The sequence below is a fragment of the Nannobrachium achirus genome (genome assembly GCF_963921795.1).
Source record: "Nannobrachium achirus genome assembly, chromosome: 16".
NCBI classification, from domain to species: Eukaryota; Metazoa; Chordata; class Actinopteri; order Myctophiformes; family Myctophidae; genus Nannobrachium; species Nannobrachium achirus.
The window spans coordinates 1,500,978-1,517,279 of record NC_137823.1 but is presented as its reverse complement, the minus strand read 5'-3'; the positions used below and the strand labels follow the sequence as shown (position 1 = coordinate 1,517,279).

Sequence of the window (16,302 nt, the reverse complement as noted above, 5' to 3'; positions counted from 1 at the left end):
TGCGTAAAGATGAAACGCGGCGTTTTGTCGTTAATATTATTATGCAGTGTGTTTTTAACGGGGGACGAAGCGACCACAGCAGCAGATGAGTTGAGTCCGGACTATCATGGTGAGTTGAGATTTGTTCACTTTCTGTAGAAACAAACTTCACAAACTAATTAAGCCTCGTCTTTAATGTTTCTCAACAACGTTGACTTATTTTCATCGAACCGATATCGATCCTAAATCAACTCATATTGATCAGTTTCTGCCTCTCCTGGACCTTTCTTCCTAAAAACACTAGGCTAAAACATTGGGGCATTTAACTGATCACCTTTTAAAGGTCTTAATCTAACTCCCAAAGTGTACAAAGACAAAGTGGAACCAAATGGACGCTTACATGTCTATTTGGTACCATTGTGTACACTGTCTAGAGCAGGGGTCTTCAACAGGTGGTCCGGGACCCCTAGGGGGTCCTTCAAATATTTGTGTCATAGAAAGAAAAAAAGAAAATCTCCTTTTTCGCCAGATTCTTAACCAGATTCTGAGAACTTTAGCCAAAAATAGCAGATCTACAAGCTCAGTGAACTTCTAGATCGGCTATTTTCGGCAAAGAGGTTTGGTTTAGAGGGGAGAGGTATTGACAGTTCAAGTGGTTAAATATCTGAAAACACAAATAGACATGAATCCAAAATACTCTGATGGTTGTGCTGTCAAACAATGAAACTATATGGAATCTATGAACAGGTTGTGGGGGTCCCTGCTTCATCTCTCTCAACTAAGGGGTCCTTGGCCTGAAAACGTTGAAGACCCCTGGTCTAGAGTTAAGTAAACAACTCCATGGACAGAGTATCCAGAACAACACAGTGAATGAGTGACTTGTGGTATTTTAATGGCTGCTGAACGCTGCTATTGTCTAGACTTCTAGTTGTAGAATGAAATGAATGTTACTCATGACCTTCTGATTAGGAAGAGAGTCATTGTGGTGACAATGGAAGAAGGGTGGTGTATTAAAGCTGCAGTGGTTCACAAAAGCCCCTTTTCCACTGGCCCAACACCACACCACTCCACACCACATCACACCGCCCACTTGTACCAGGTTTTCCACTACAAGGACCTGGGTAGAGTGGTGTGAAAGTGGTACTAAACGTGGTATCCAATCTAGAGTAGGTCTGAGCTTGGCCAAACAGGGCCAAACACTTCATAATCACTCACTGACTTTTCATTTAGACCACCAGGATTGTAATACAAAATAGATTTTATTGTGTTATAACCACTAACTATTATAATCTATTATAGTGTATTATAATTATCATAGTAATACATTAATACTTAATAGTGTATTATATCACAGTTATAATCCATTATAGTGTATTATAATTTAGGATAGTTGTAATACAAATTTATATTGTACTATAATCACAGTTAAAAGGGTCAATTTGTTTCTTAACGTTAGGAGTACTTTTGTGTAATGGAAAATGTAGATATTTTTATGTGGTGCGGTGTGGTGTGGTGCTAAAGCTGCAGTCGAAAAGGGGCTTTCAAACATGTTTAATTTCAAGGACCTATGTACTTAGTCTGCTCTTTTTCCCCTCTACACAAAACCTCTTTGCCAAAAAATAGCCGATCTACAAGCTCACAACGCCTCGCAGTGCTTGTAGATCTGAGCTTGTAGATCTGCTATTTTTGAATAAAGTTCCCGGAATATGGAGGCTAGAGTTCAAGTGGTTAATATAAAAAAGGAGAAAAAAGTTTCTATCACATAAAGATTTGGAGGACCCCCTGTAGTAACTCTGAGGACCCCCTATGGGTCCCGGACCCCCTGTTGAAGACCCCTGTAATAAAGTATTCAATCAATCAAGCAACCAATCAATAAATCAATCAATCTGAGAGTGTACAAGTGGAACGGTTCCATTTGCACACTCTCAGAGTTACAGACAAATATGGGTCCATTTGGTTCCATAATATGTGTACACTAGTTACAAACTATCAATGGTTTTAGCTGGGGACCCCCTGGAACCCCTTTAAGGGACCCCTGGGTTCCCCGGTTCCCCACTATGAGAACCATAGCTGCTGAACAAAGTATTCAACCCCAGTCCTCCAGTCAAAGACTGTGTGTAGTAGGGGTGTAACCATGTTGTAACTGAATCGAAAAAGCAATATATTGATATGCAAACAGCAACATATCGTTTGGCTTTGTATCATATATCGTCATCATCATTTTACAATGCAAATAATTGGTATATAAGTGTTTATCAATGCAACTAATCAAATCATAAGCAATTAAAGTACTTTAGCAATTTTAAGAGAAAATGAAAAAGAGGGGTCGCTTTCCCATCCCATATAGCTACCCTTGGTCTATCTATAAATGTGTGTAATCTCTGTGTTCGTTCATGTCAAAGTGCAGGTTTGTCCATATGTGTTGAAATATAAGGTCCATTAAATGTATCGTTACCCCCCTAGTGTGTAGCCATACAGCCAGGTTTTTCAAAGTGGGTGCCACACCTTGTGTCACCTTAGGGTGTCTTGACACAAGTCCAGGGGTGCCTCGGAATACTTTGGCAATATTTATCATTATCACTTCAGTTTAACCACCGTCTGTACTTAAACCCATTTAGGCCTAGAATTATTGAATGCTTTAACCAGTGAAAAATAGCAGATATACAAGCTCACTGCGCGGCACCGAGTGCCGCGCTGCGAGCTTGTAGATCTGCTATTTTTGAAAAAGTCGTAAAAATGTGTGCAAATCTTTGAATAAATTTATTTTCAAAGCGAACGTTTGTAACTCAAATGTTGCTTCTGGGTGGTCCCTGGAACTAAATGTGTTGAATGGGGGTCCGTGGCCAAATACATATCATTTTGGGGGTCCTTGACATGAAAAGGTTTGAGAACCACTGACATAGTAGTCTCTCAAGAACAGACCAACTGAGCTAGAGTTGAAGTGAAAAGGACCTCTTCTTTGACGATGGCTGGCCAGATTTAGCCTGACTGCAAGCGTCAGACTCTATCACACACTTCGTTTTGGGAAGAGAGTCTGAGATTTCGGGCAGATATTCCACTTCTGGGGGGCGGGCAGGGAGTGGTTTAAAAAAAATGTTAAGTTGACTTGCTCTTAACACTTATGTTGCAATGATTTTTTCTCTTCAATGTCTCGCGTTGCCATGGTTACCATAGACTTCCATGTAATTGCAATTGTGTAAAAAGTGCACGCCCCTGCCTAGATGATGCACCACGTGTGTAGATGCTGTTCACAGCTTTCAAACAAAAAAATCCGCTTGGAAATCCGTTCAGGCATTCATGATTTATCAGCCATTATGTTTTCTTCAGATGTAAACAAACATGGCTGCCATGTTTGAAAGAATGAGTTGGTATGGGGGTTAAACATGCAATTTCGCGATCGCGATCATGCCTAATACGTTTCTGGAGGTCCAAAATTCTTTTTTTTTTTTTTTTTTTTCAAAAACGGCCCAAACTCGGGAAACTCTGGGTTGGCACAGCGGTAGTACCAATACAAACTCGGGAAACTCGGGGTTGGCACCATATGTGTTAATTGCTCCCTCTGAACTGCAAAGGGCTTGTGAGCTGCTGTAATTATACAAGTGATACAAGTGTCAATAGCTCGTTAGTCACTGAAAGCATCAAAGACTACAATCTGTTTGATGTCTGTAAAAAGAGTGGAGGGGGGAATGTGTTTGAATACAAACAGACTCGCCCGATTGGCTGAATGGTTTTGAACCAGGCCACCACCCACCACGTGCCCCAAGCCTACAGCCCTGATCGGCTCGCCCTCTCTGAGGGCTGGTGGAAAAAGCTTATTTAATGTGAAGGGCCAGACTACACAACACCACCACTACCAACAGGGGGTGGTGTTGTGCAGTCTGGTTTATTAACCAGGCTAGGCCAGATTGCTGACATAGAAACACAGGTTTTTTCAAAAAATCTTAGAAGGATTCAAAAGACACTTATAGAATCAAATTTTCACGATTTTTCAAAAATAGCAGATCTACAAGCTCGCAGCGCGGCACTCTGTGCGCGCTGTGAGCTTGTAGATCTGATATTTTTCAATAGTTAAAGCATAAAATAATGATACACCATACTGTGTACCCGTTCCAAATGGGTATACAGGGATCGAACTGGGAACCTTCTGGTTGCCAAGCAGCTACTCTAACCCTCTGAGCCACTGCCGCTCCTGAACTATCTTTCAGGGCTAGTACTCCAGTAGGAGTGAAAGACAGTATTGTATTTATCATTTTGAAAATTAGTAAAACTAGTGAAAACAGCCAATCTACAAGCACACAACGCCTCGCACCCGCGAGGCGTTGTGTGCTTGTAGATCTGCTGTTTTCACTACTGTTGTGCGACAGCCTTGTATGAAGCAGCGCTTTACTTTGCGAAGAAACGTACAAATTTGAAACTTGGAGATACAAGGTTTTCTTCCCGACAGTGACGATATTTACACCCCCGTATTATGTTGGTGTGCCCATGGATTCATGGGACATGAAAAGTGTGCCCATGCAGAAAAAAGGTTGAGAAACACTGAACTAAGTACATTTACTTAAGTAATGTACTTAAGTACAATGTTGTTGAGCTATTTGTACTTTTACTTTTGGTATTTTTTGATGCCAACACTTTCATACTTTTACCCAAGTACACTTTGAATTCTGTACTTTTACTTCTAACGGAGTATTTGTATTTCTATATTGCATTTACTAAGTAACTTGCATATTTTACTTTAAGTAAAAGCAAAAAAGTAAAGTACTTTTTTTCCACCACTGCAGGTCAACCCTGTGAATATCAGGCAGTAACTGATGTTTATTTGCTTATTGTAAGTCGCTTTGGATTAAAAGCGTCTGCTAAATGCCTAAACTGTAAACTGTAAACTGTAACACTGATGAAGGCCTAGAGCCGAAACGCGTCTGTTCAAACTGCTGCTGCATCTTTAATAAAAAAGACTCCTAAGAACACTAAGCGAGTGCGGTTTATACCTTTCCACCCCTGTGAATAACGTTTTCATAGGCAGTGTTTGATGTTTGGTTCAAAGCGCTGCACAGCACATGACAGGAAGGGGAGGGGCTCCCAGCTATAGGAGGAGGACATGTTACAGCATGTGGACTGTCTTTGTTTGCACCCACGATGAGGTCATGTTAGAGACAGAGCTTCTCAAAGTGGGGCCAGGGGTCCTTGGAGGAGTTCCAGGGGGTCCCCCAACTAAATGATGTATTACAGGGGTCTTCAATGTTTTCAGGCCTTTAGTTGAGAGAGAGATGAAGCAGGGACCCCCACAACCTTTGCATAGATTCCATATAGTTTCATTGTTTGACAGCACAATCGTCAGTGTATTTTGGATTCATGTCAATTTGTGTTTTCAGATATTTAACCACTTGAACCGTCAATACTTAATAAACTTGACCTTTCACTCTGTATTTAGTCTGCTCTTTTTCCCCTCTACACCAAAGCTTTTAGCCGTTGTGAGCTTGTAGATCTGCTATTTTTGGCTAAAGTTCTCAGAATATGGATGCTAGGGTTCAAGTGGTTAATATAAAAAAAGTCACAAAGATTTAGAGGACCCCCTGTAGTAACTCTGAGGACCCCCTAGGGGTCCCGGGCCCCCTGTTGAAGACCCCTGACGTAGTGCATCATAATAATTTTAACTTTATTGGAAGTTTGCATAGGAAAAGGTACACTTTCATGACAGTACAGTTCACTGGTACAAGGTCAACTAAAAGGACACACCCATGAAAGCCTATGGCTTGTTTCAATTGAGGTCCTTTTTTTTTTAACTTGCATAACATTGAAAGACAGACAGATAGAACACAGTACTATACAGAAGATATCATCAAAAACAGTCGTAAAACAATGCAAAATAAATGGTATTTACAATAGAAAGGTAAGGAAAGGCTTTGTTCTTCGTTGGTCTTTATCCATATACCTTGGATACCCCAAAATATCTCATGTATTTTAGGGGTAAAAAACGTTTGGAAGATTTCAAAATTGGGATAAGATCGGGGACCCTGGCAAAGATGGGGGTCCGTGGCCAAATACATATCAATTTAGGGGTCCTTGACATGAAAAGGGTTGAGAACCAATGATGTACAGCCAGTGGTTCTCAAAGTCTGGTCCAGGGGCCCCCCAGGAGTCATTGAGGGGTTTACAGGGGGTCCACTCCCCTCTAAAATGAGGAATATGTCACTATTTTTTCACCGGATTTAGAAGTTATTAATCATATTAATCGTATGATATAAGAATACCGTAACTATTCAGATAACTCTTATTCAATTCACTCAGTAGAAGAAGCATTAGTGATTTTCTTTCACTTCAGATTGTATACAGTATCGTTGCTGTCAGGCAGAAAACCTCTTATCTCCATTTTTTAACTTTTTGTATTTTTCGCAGATGAACGTCCCACTTGATCATACTAGAGCAGGGGTCTTCAATGTTTTCAGGCCGGGGACCCCTTAGTTCAGAGAAAGATGAAGCAGGGACCCCCACAACCTGTTCATAGATTCCATATAATTTAGTTTCATTGTTTGAGAGCACAGTCATCAGTGTATGTTGTATTCATGTCAGTTTGTGTTTTCAGATATTTAACCACTTGAACCCTCAATACTAAATAATAAACTTGACCTTTCACTCTGTACTTAGTCTGCTCTTTTTCCCCTCTAGACCAAAGCTCTTTGCCAAAAATAGCCACTGTAGATCTGCTATTTTTGGCTAATGTTCTCAGAATATGGACGCTAGGGTTCAAGTGGTTAATATAAAAAAGGAGGAAACAAAGTTGCTATCACACAAAGATTTGGAGGACCCCCTATAGTAACTCTGAGGACCCCTTAGGGGTCCCGGACCCCCTGTTGAAGACCCCTGTACTAGAGCATCACACAAAAGCATCACATTGTTTGAGCTATTTTTTAACTTGAATCCTCTAAAGTATGAGTTTTTAGACTTATGAGGTTTCCGCCTGACAGACGATGTGAAGTTAAAGCAAGTGATTCACAACCTTTTTTCATTTCAAGGACCCCCAATGTGATAAGATTGTAATCTCTGACGCCCCAATCTGAGAACATGTTTTATTGTTAGACATGATTTTGGTCTGATCTGGACATTTGGTCCATTATTCCTTTACTGTCTTTTTACTGTAGAGACCAGGCACGTGCACACATAGACATCAAAGGGGGCTCGAGCCCCTGCCCTTTTTATCCGTCTGTACAAAGTGCCCTCTCCAGATCATGAATGCAGTTTTTACTATGGTGAAAGAAATGCAAATGCCCCTCTTTCCATGCCATACCTGAAGGCAGCATTCAAGAGAATTGCCTTGTCCAAACTCTCCTGAACTTGAATGCCGTATCTTATGTTGAAAGAATTGCCCTTTCTGTGTATAAATTATGCTTATATGATGTTTAGTTCATTGTTGTATAACGCACCGAAAATAGCCGACCTACAAGCTCACAATTCGTCACGCTGCAACGTGTTGTGAGCTTGGAGGTCTGCTATTTTTGATATTTTCACCAAAAAGGCCCTTGTAGAAATGTCAGCCCCTGCTCAGCCCCTGCCTCTCTAACATTCTCTGCACGCCCCTGGTAGAGACACTCTCTGAATAATGTACTTAGTTGTGGTATGTATTTATACATGTAATAGTGAAGTGAAGAAGATAAACTACCATATTAAAACAATTAGCTGGGGGCCTCCTGCAACCCCCTCAATGACCACGGGGGGTCCCCAGACACCACAATGAGAACCACTGAGTTTAAACAAGATATTTTGCTTTCAAACATGTTTTGGGTCATTCTAACGTCCACTCTGACTCTGTTTCTCCCAGACAGTTGTCAAGTTGACTGATTCAGTTTCACATTTGATATTAATTTCATCAGACCATATGATTCAGTATCGCTGTGAGCCGACCTGGCTAAAAGCAGGAGAAAGGAGGCCTATAAATGGACTGCATTGGAGAGCTTTGGAGCTGAGGCTCGGCCCCCTTTAGTTGAGAAATACAGCGAAGACAGACTGTATTGGAAACGGTTGAGCTAAGACACGCATCCCTAGGGCTGTCACGATATGACATTTTACATGACGATTAATTGTCATTAAAATAATTGGCGATTAGCGATTTAATTGTGTTTTTGTCGTTGATAATTACATTTCTGTTTGGCTTTTAGGCTTTGAAGTTGCATATGGTAGATATGACACATAACCTAAATATACAAAGAAATTACTGACATATTTGACAACTTACTTAAAAAATAACGTTGATAGTGGAAATAGCCGATCTACAAGCTCACAACGCGTCGCGATGCGATGCGTTGTGAGCTTGTAGATCTGCTATTTCCACTATTTTTGACATGGAAACGATTATGACGATTATGAAAAATAATCACGATTAGACGATTATGTAATAATTGTGACAGCCCTACGCATCCCCCTTATTTTGAGTACGATACTCACCCCTTACTTTAACTACAGAACGCCCGAGGGCTCCTTATTTCCCTTTATTATTTAAGTTTGGCGTGTGAGGGAGCTGCTCGGGCTTATGCCACCTGGCCCCTTAAAGGTACAGCCTGCTAATTCCCCTGAACCCAACCGCTCTGGAGAGCAACCTGAACATTGCAAACCTCGACGTGAGAGGAAGGAAGACTTTAGTTAATGCCTCAGCGGAAAGACAGAGACTAACTCAGTTTGCCTTAAACCTGATCTTTTTGTTTGCCGGCTGCACCGGCCCTTTTGACTCTGTAACCAAAGAAGCTGTAATAAATGTGCCTGCTGGCTTGCATCTAGAACTGTGTTACTGTTGTGTATTGGTTTTCAGTTAATCCTGTGTTCACCACAGTTTGGAGAGACTCTGGCCTCCATGTTGTCAGACTGAACCAGACTATAATAAATAATGCGTTGTGTTTACAGAGACTCTGGACTCCATGTTGTCAGACTGAACCAGACTATAATAAATAATGCGTTGTGTTTACAGAGACTCTGGACTCCATGCTGGCAGACTTCGAGGTGCTTCCTCAGTCCAGCCTGCAGGCTCACTCTGTGCGACGCAGAGACACCCAGAAACCAACGCATGTGGAGAGACTGATCACCTTCACCGCCCTGCACAGGTACTGCACTGGACTGGTGCCCAGTGTTGATTTCGTAGACTAAAACTATGACGAAAAATGTTTGTCGACTGCGTTTTTTTCACTGACAAAAACTAAATAAAACGTAATAAAAACTAAGCTGTGATGACTAAAACTAAGACTAAATATATTGACAATTTCGTCAACAAAATAAAAACTAGACTAAAACGTTAAAAAGACTAAAAGGGAGGGACTAGGAGAAGAGACTCATTTTATGTTTGGTTGCTCTCAGGTGTCGAGTGCTGATAATAGCTGATCGCGCGACGCGTTGTGAGCTTTTAGATCAGCTATTTTCAGCACTCAAACAAGTTTGAAATCAGTCATTACGATGCCATCAAGGCCTGCCAAAATGCATTTCAGTTGACTAAATCAACTGTAGATTTAGTCGCCTAAAATCTTATGATATTTAGTCGACTAAAATTAGACTAAAACTAAAACTTTTCAGGTGACTAATTTATGACTAAAACTAAATGACATTTTATTCAAAAGACTATGACTAAAACTAAATCAAAATTTGCTGTCAAAAACACTGCTGGTGCCCAAACAGTGGGTGGGGACCAATGTGTGGGTCACGGAGCACTTTTTATGGGTCACAAATCCCATTTTCTTTTCCTAGATAAAAAAAGAATTCTAACGTTCTTTTTTAAATTGAAATAATATATATATATATATTGTCGTTTTCTGGTGGAAACCTTGTATGTCCAAAACCGTTCGTTTTGCAAGTATAATTTTAAACATGATTTAAACTAGTGAAAACAGACGATCTACAAGCACACAAGCCTCGCACCGCGAGGCGTTGCAGATCTGCTGTTTTCACTACTTTTGTGCGACCGCCTTGTATGATGAAGCAGGGCTTTACTTTACGAAAGAACGTACAACTTTGAAAATTGGAGATACAAGGTTTCCGCTCGACAACGACAATATAATAATTGTATACATTTTAAAACAAATAAACAAATGTAAGAAAGATTCCATGAATAAATAATTTAAAAGTAGTGAAAATAGTCTAATCTAAGCTCACAACGCGCCTCGAAGCATAGATCTTCTATTTTCACTAGTGTGGGTCCAGGGCAAACGTCTTCTTTGGGCCTCTAGCTAAAAGGTTTGTGAACCTGTGCTGTACTCCTCTGTGGACTTACTGTACACACGGACATGAGGTTTTAATGTTGTGTGCCGAGAGAGAGATGGAGACAGACAGACAGACAGACAGACAGACAGAGAGAGAGATGGAGACAGACAGACAGACAGAGAGAGAGATGGAGACAGACAGACAGACAGACAGACAGACAGACAGACAGACAGAGAGATGTACGCAGACAGAGAGAGAGACAGACAAGAGAGAGCGAGATGTGAGGAGGGACTTTCAGAAAAGCTACAGTAGGAAGGGGCAACTGTACTGGAAAAAATATAATACACCTGTGTCAACATAGGGTTAATTGAGACACTGAGAGTAGGGGTGGCGGGCAGCGGTCATCGGAGAAATGCCTTATCTGTATCTCCCCTAGCTTCCCCAAAAGAAAACAAAACATTGTCTTTTTATTACCCCCGGAGTCGTCCTGGCTCGGTGAAACCCCTAGTTGTATCTCAGATGAAACGATAGGTAACTCTGTGATATCCGGACTTCCCCTGAGTCCTGTCTTTACTCCCTTCCGTACTGATCGGCATTACTGGTGGTGACCTTTGTTGACCCCATGCCACATCTGTCATTTATGTCCCAGAATCCCTTCCGCATCTAGAAAGTTCTACAGTCCTGAGAGATCGTATATAAGGACTGCTCATCCTGCATTATGCTCTGACCCTGCCCATGGACAGTTGTAAATAGAACTTTCTTTAATTTGATACTTTGACATTGTTTTCAGTTTTCTCTATTCTTTGGACAAAGTGTTGTCTCGTCCTGATCGTGATCAGCTTGGATTAAACTACTTTTATACACTTGACTTTTAACTTGTTCTGAGTTTGTCTTCTCCTTGATACATGTTCAGTATCTAGTGAATTTCCACTACACAACACACCTTTGAGCTTTTTTCTCAGGTTGATAAATTTGTCATTCTAAATTGTGGATGCCTTCACGAGTGTGTGTGTGTGTGTGTGTGTGCGTGTGCGTGTGCGTGTGCGTGTGCGCGTGCGCGTGCGTGTGTGTGCGTGTGCGTGTGCGTGTGTGTGTGCAGACACTTTAGGCTGTACCTGCGGACCAACACAGAGCTGTTCACGGAGGACTTCAGAGCGGTAGTGGTTGGAGAGGACGGACAGGAGGACCTCTACCCTGTCAACAGACACAACTACTTCACTGGACATGTGATTGGTAAGACTACCTGTCTGTCTGTCCCTAAGCCAGGGGTTCCCAAACCTTTTTGTCTCAGGGCACCCCATAAATATTTTTTTAATCCGAGGCACCCCTACATTATAATTTTCACTCCCAGCACCTTATATTTATAGCATGTCGTCGTTGTCGGGTGGAAACCTTGTATGTCCAAAACCGTTCGTTTTGTATTTATCATCTATAAAATGTACTAAACTTTTGTGCGACAGTCTTGTATGATGAAGCAGGGCTTTGCTTTACCAAAAGACGTACACATTTGAAACTTGGAGATACGAGTTTTCAGCCCGACAGTGACGATATTTTAGTGATTATGTTGCGAGGAAAACGTTGAGATAATATCTATTTTGGTTAGAACTGACTTTGTACTTCAAGTTTAAAATTATACTAAATATTTTTTCAAGTGTCCAAATAAATTCCAAATATTGTCAAATCATCTCGCGGCACCCCTGGACTGCTGTCGCGGCACCCCAGGGTGCCCCGTCACCCACGTTGAAAACCCCTGCCCTAAGCTGTCCTACTGTCCGTCTCTCCTACACTGTCTGTCTCTAACCAGGGTTTCTCAAAGTGGGTGCCGTGGCCCCCTGGGCAGTGGTTCTCAACCTTTTCAGGCTGTGATCCCCCAAATAATCATATTTTAACTGGGGACCCCCCCCCCCAACTTGACTGGGTACCCCCAACACTAAGAGTTGAGGCATTACATTTTGTATAACATGGTTCTGTTGTGAAAATAGCAGATCTACATGCTCATTGTGAGCATGTAGATCGTCTATTTTCACAATTTCTGCCTCTAATATTTGACAATTTGGCCAATGTTTAATTTGTCATTTCAGAGGTATTTAAAAGTCCTTAAATTGTCACTTTAGAAATGTGCAGATACCCTCTATACACTTAAACTTTATGTTGGTTTGTTTACTGTTGTGTGAGAAAACAATGTTGCACATTAAGTTAATCATCTGGGGACCCCCCAAAATTATTTGGGGACCCCCGACCCACAGGTTGAGAACCACTGCCCGAGGGTGCCGCGATGCCAGTCCAGGGTGCAGAATAATTTGATAATATTTGGAATTCATCAATATCACTTCAGTAAAACAGACCTGATTTGCGCTGTACTTGAGTTATTTTTCCATCTATGGCCAACTCGCTTCACCAAAAATAGATCTACAAGCTCACAACACGTCACGTTGTAACGCTTTGTGAACTTTTAGATCGGCTATTTTTGGTGAACCTTCCCCTCAGAATAGGGATGCTGGGGTTCAAGTGGTTAAACAGCAAGTATAAAGTTATTTTCAATACGTTCTGATTGAAACGGATATTTCTCCGTGACATAGCCTACCGTATCTCAGATGGAAAATGCATATTTGCCTGGCATAATATGATTAAAGATTCTAAACATTAACAGTGTAATTCAGAGGTGCTATGGATGAAAGGTTATTTACAGGGGTGAACCGAGTCAAACATGTTTGAAAACCCCTTCTCTAAGCTGTCCTACTGTCTGTCTCTCCTACACTGTTGGCCCTCAAACTTTATTTTCATTTATTTCAAGGGACCCCCATAATTCTGAGAGTGTACTGTTGGTACAACTGCAGAGTTACACTCCTGTAAGGCAGGGGTTTTCAAAGTGGTTGACGGGGCACCCTGGGGTGCCGTGACAGCAGTCCAGGGGTGCCGCGAGATCATTTGATAATATTTGGAATTTATTTGGACACTTGAAAAAATATGTAGTATCATTTTAAACTTGAAGTACAAAGTTATTTTCAGTCAGTTCTTACTAAAATGGCTTTTATCTCAACGTTTTCCCCGCAACATAATCACTAAAATATCGTCACTGTCGGGCAGAAACCTCGTATCTCTCAAATGTGTACGTCTTTTGGTAAAGCAAAGCCCTGCTTCATCATACAAGACTGTCACACAAAACTAGTGAAAACAGCCGATCTACAAGCACACAGCGAGGCGTTGTGTCATCATCTAAACTATCATTTAGCTGGGGACCCCCTGCAACTCCCTCAAGGACCCCACTTTGAGAACCATTGGTCTAATGCATACTAGGGCATTCACGAATAGTGATTTTTAGTATTCGAATTATTCAACCTCAAAGTATTTGAATATTCTACAGGACTGGCCAAACTGTCAAATATTAAGTAAGCAAGATGCGAACATTGTGAAAATAGCCGATCTACATGCTCACAACGCCTCGCGTTGCGACTCGCGAGGCGTTGTGAGCATGTAGATCTGTTATTTTCACAATATTTATCTGGGGAACCAAGTCACATTAAATGTAATACCTACAATTCCAAGTGCTTGTCAGGGTGGGGGTCCCCTGTTCAAATATGTTTATTTTTGGGGTCACGGCCTAAAAAGGTTTGAGAACCCCTGGTATAGAGCATTAACAAATTCATCCACCAGGGGCATTGACAACTCATTCTTATGACTTCCTATCTTGCCAAGTTTTATAAACTATATATTTTTTAATGAGAAAAAAAGTGAATATTCGACTTTGGTGATCAACGTCGAATAGTGACTTTGATATTTGAATATTCTAATATTTGGTGAATGCCCTAATGCATACCAAACCAGAGGTCCTTTAGTTGGAGAAGCAGTGTGGTAAGAGCAGTCTTTGACTTGCAGGAGAGGAGAACTCTCGAGTCCAGGCTCACATCGACGACAACGACTTCTCTGCTCACATCCTGACCGACGAGGCAGAGTACAACATGGAGGTACTTTTATACACACTGAAATACATTATGCACCAGACTGGTGACCGTTGGGCAGAACGGTCACCATTGATGTCCAGTTGTGCAGTATCCGTCTGTCTGTGTCCCTTTCATGCCCATATATGGAGATCTCTTATCTCTGTCTGTCTGGCTCTCTTTTATGCCCATATATCCAGACAGATATTCAGTAAATTAATACAAACTAAATACATAATGCATTATGCAGAATGCTCTCCAGATACTTTTACATAAACTCCAAAACTCACTCACATCAGTAGACATTATCTATGAAGTCATGTGATCGTCATGCATCAGTCAGATTTCCCAATCGTCTATAATAACTGCCTTCTGGTGTTAATTTTATGAGCCATATTTTTATTTTTTGTCAGTCTTAGTCCTAAGACTAAAACTATATTTAGTTTTTATCACATTTAGTCTACCTCATCCGGTTTTTATTCAGTCAAGTTTAGTCGACTAAAAGTCTGAGCATTTTAGTTTTTATCTTAGTCCAAGACAAAGTCATTTTAGTTAGTCTAGTTTAGTCGACGAAAACTGTTGACATTTTAGTCTAGTTTTACAGTACAGTACAGTACAGTACAGTACAGTACAGTACAATAATACAACAGAAGAACCAATATCTAGTTAAACCAACTGATCCCAGTACAGTACAACACCACCACCAGTATGTCCAGTTCACCCAACTGAACCCAGTAGCCTACATATTGCTAAACAAAAAAGTAACACAAGTAAGTAAAGTAACATTAAGTAGGCCTACATTTACTTAAGTACCATTAGTTAAGTATAATTTTGAGGTGTTTGTAGGCCTACTTGAGTATTTCTAATTTCTAATACTTTTACTTTTACTCCACAACATCTTGGATCCAAATATTGTATTTATTATTTATTTGAACACTTTAGTTACTAGTTACTTTGCAGATATAAATTATGATATTATAAAACATACATTGTGAACCACTTTAGCCCTATTTTACCTTGGATAATTGAAAATAGCCAATCTACAAGTGCTCAACGCATCACGTGTTGTGAGCTTGTAGATCTGCTATGTTCAAACACTTTGTAGGCTACTTTTACTTTTGGTACTTTAAGTACACTTTGATGCCAATACTTTCGTACTTTTACTCGAGTACATTTTAAATGCCAGACTTTTACTTGTAACCGAGTATTTCTATAGGCCTAATGCAACTATTGATACTTTTACTTAAATAAATAAAAATCGGAGTACTTTTTCCACCACTGCACACACAACACACACGTGCGCGCGCACACACGAGCCTGTTGCTTTCATGTGTGTTGCTATGCTGCTAGGCTAACGTTATTGCAGATCAATCAAACTTAATCAAACCAATCCATTAGTCAGTGTATTTTGGATTTGCGTTTTCAGATATTTAACCACTTGAACTGTCAAAACTTGACCTTTCACTCTGTACTCGTTTTCTCCTCTACATCAAAGCTCTTTGCCAAAAATAGTCGATCTACAAGCTCACAACGCCTCGCGCTTGTAGATCTGCTATTTTTTGGCTAAAGCTCTCAGAATATGGACGCTAGGGTTCAAGTGGTTAATATAAAAAAGGAGGGAAAAAAAGTTTCTATCACCCAAAGTTGTGGAGGACCCCCTGTAGTAACTCTGGGCCCCCAAGGGGTCCCGGACCCCCTGTTGAAGACCCCTAAATTAGTTTGATGAAGTGTTTCAGCCCGTTGTGTCGTCTCTCTCTCCCCGCCAGCCTCTGTGGAGGTTCACCACGGTGCCCCCCGATGGCCGGCTGTTGATCTACCGCTCAGAGGACATCAGGAACCTCAGCAGACTGGCGCAGCCGCGCGTCTGCGGCTACGTCAACTACGACCTCAACCACCTGCTGCCCGGCGGCCTCACGGCGGCCATGTTGGAGGAAGCAGAGGAGGAAGAGGGTGAGTGAAGCCAGTGGCCAGGGACGTGCAGAGGATGTTAGAGGCAGGAGCTGAACTTCCTAAAAGGAATCCCTTTTATGCCCATATATGAAAATCCCTGATGTCATCGATATATATATATATATATATATATATATATATATATATATATCACTGGCCAGATGGCAAAGGCATGGCCCATATCTGTGTGGCTGGTTCAGATAGGAATCTCCATGTATGGGCATACAATATATTTTATGTTGTGATGTCATGGGAACCACTC

At 41.1% G+C, this 16,302-nt stretch overlaps 1 protein-coding gene across 1 annotated transcript in view; it reads left to right on the top strand.

Moving 5' to 3' along the window:
* adam17b (ADAM metallopeptidase domain 17b) overlaps nt 1-16,302 on the top strand; it is a gene marked incomplete at its 3' end in the record, with an annotated part of 68,502 nt that continues 52,200 nt past the window's right edge. Inside the window, exons 1-5 of the mRNA XM_080744159.1 lie at nt 1-109; nt 8,933-9,065; nt 11,252-11,385; nt 14,029-14,117; nt 15,857-16,040. Of these exons, the coding sequence (XP_080600285.1) occupies nt 10-109; nt 8,933-9,065; nt 11,252-11,385; nt 14,029-14,117; nt 15,857-16,040 (640 nt within the window). The 5' untranslated portion in view covers nt 1-9. The remainder of the gene's footprint in view (nt 110-8,932; nt 9,066-11,251; nt 11,386-14,028; nt 14,118-15,856; nt 16,041-16,302) is intronic.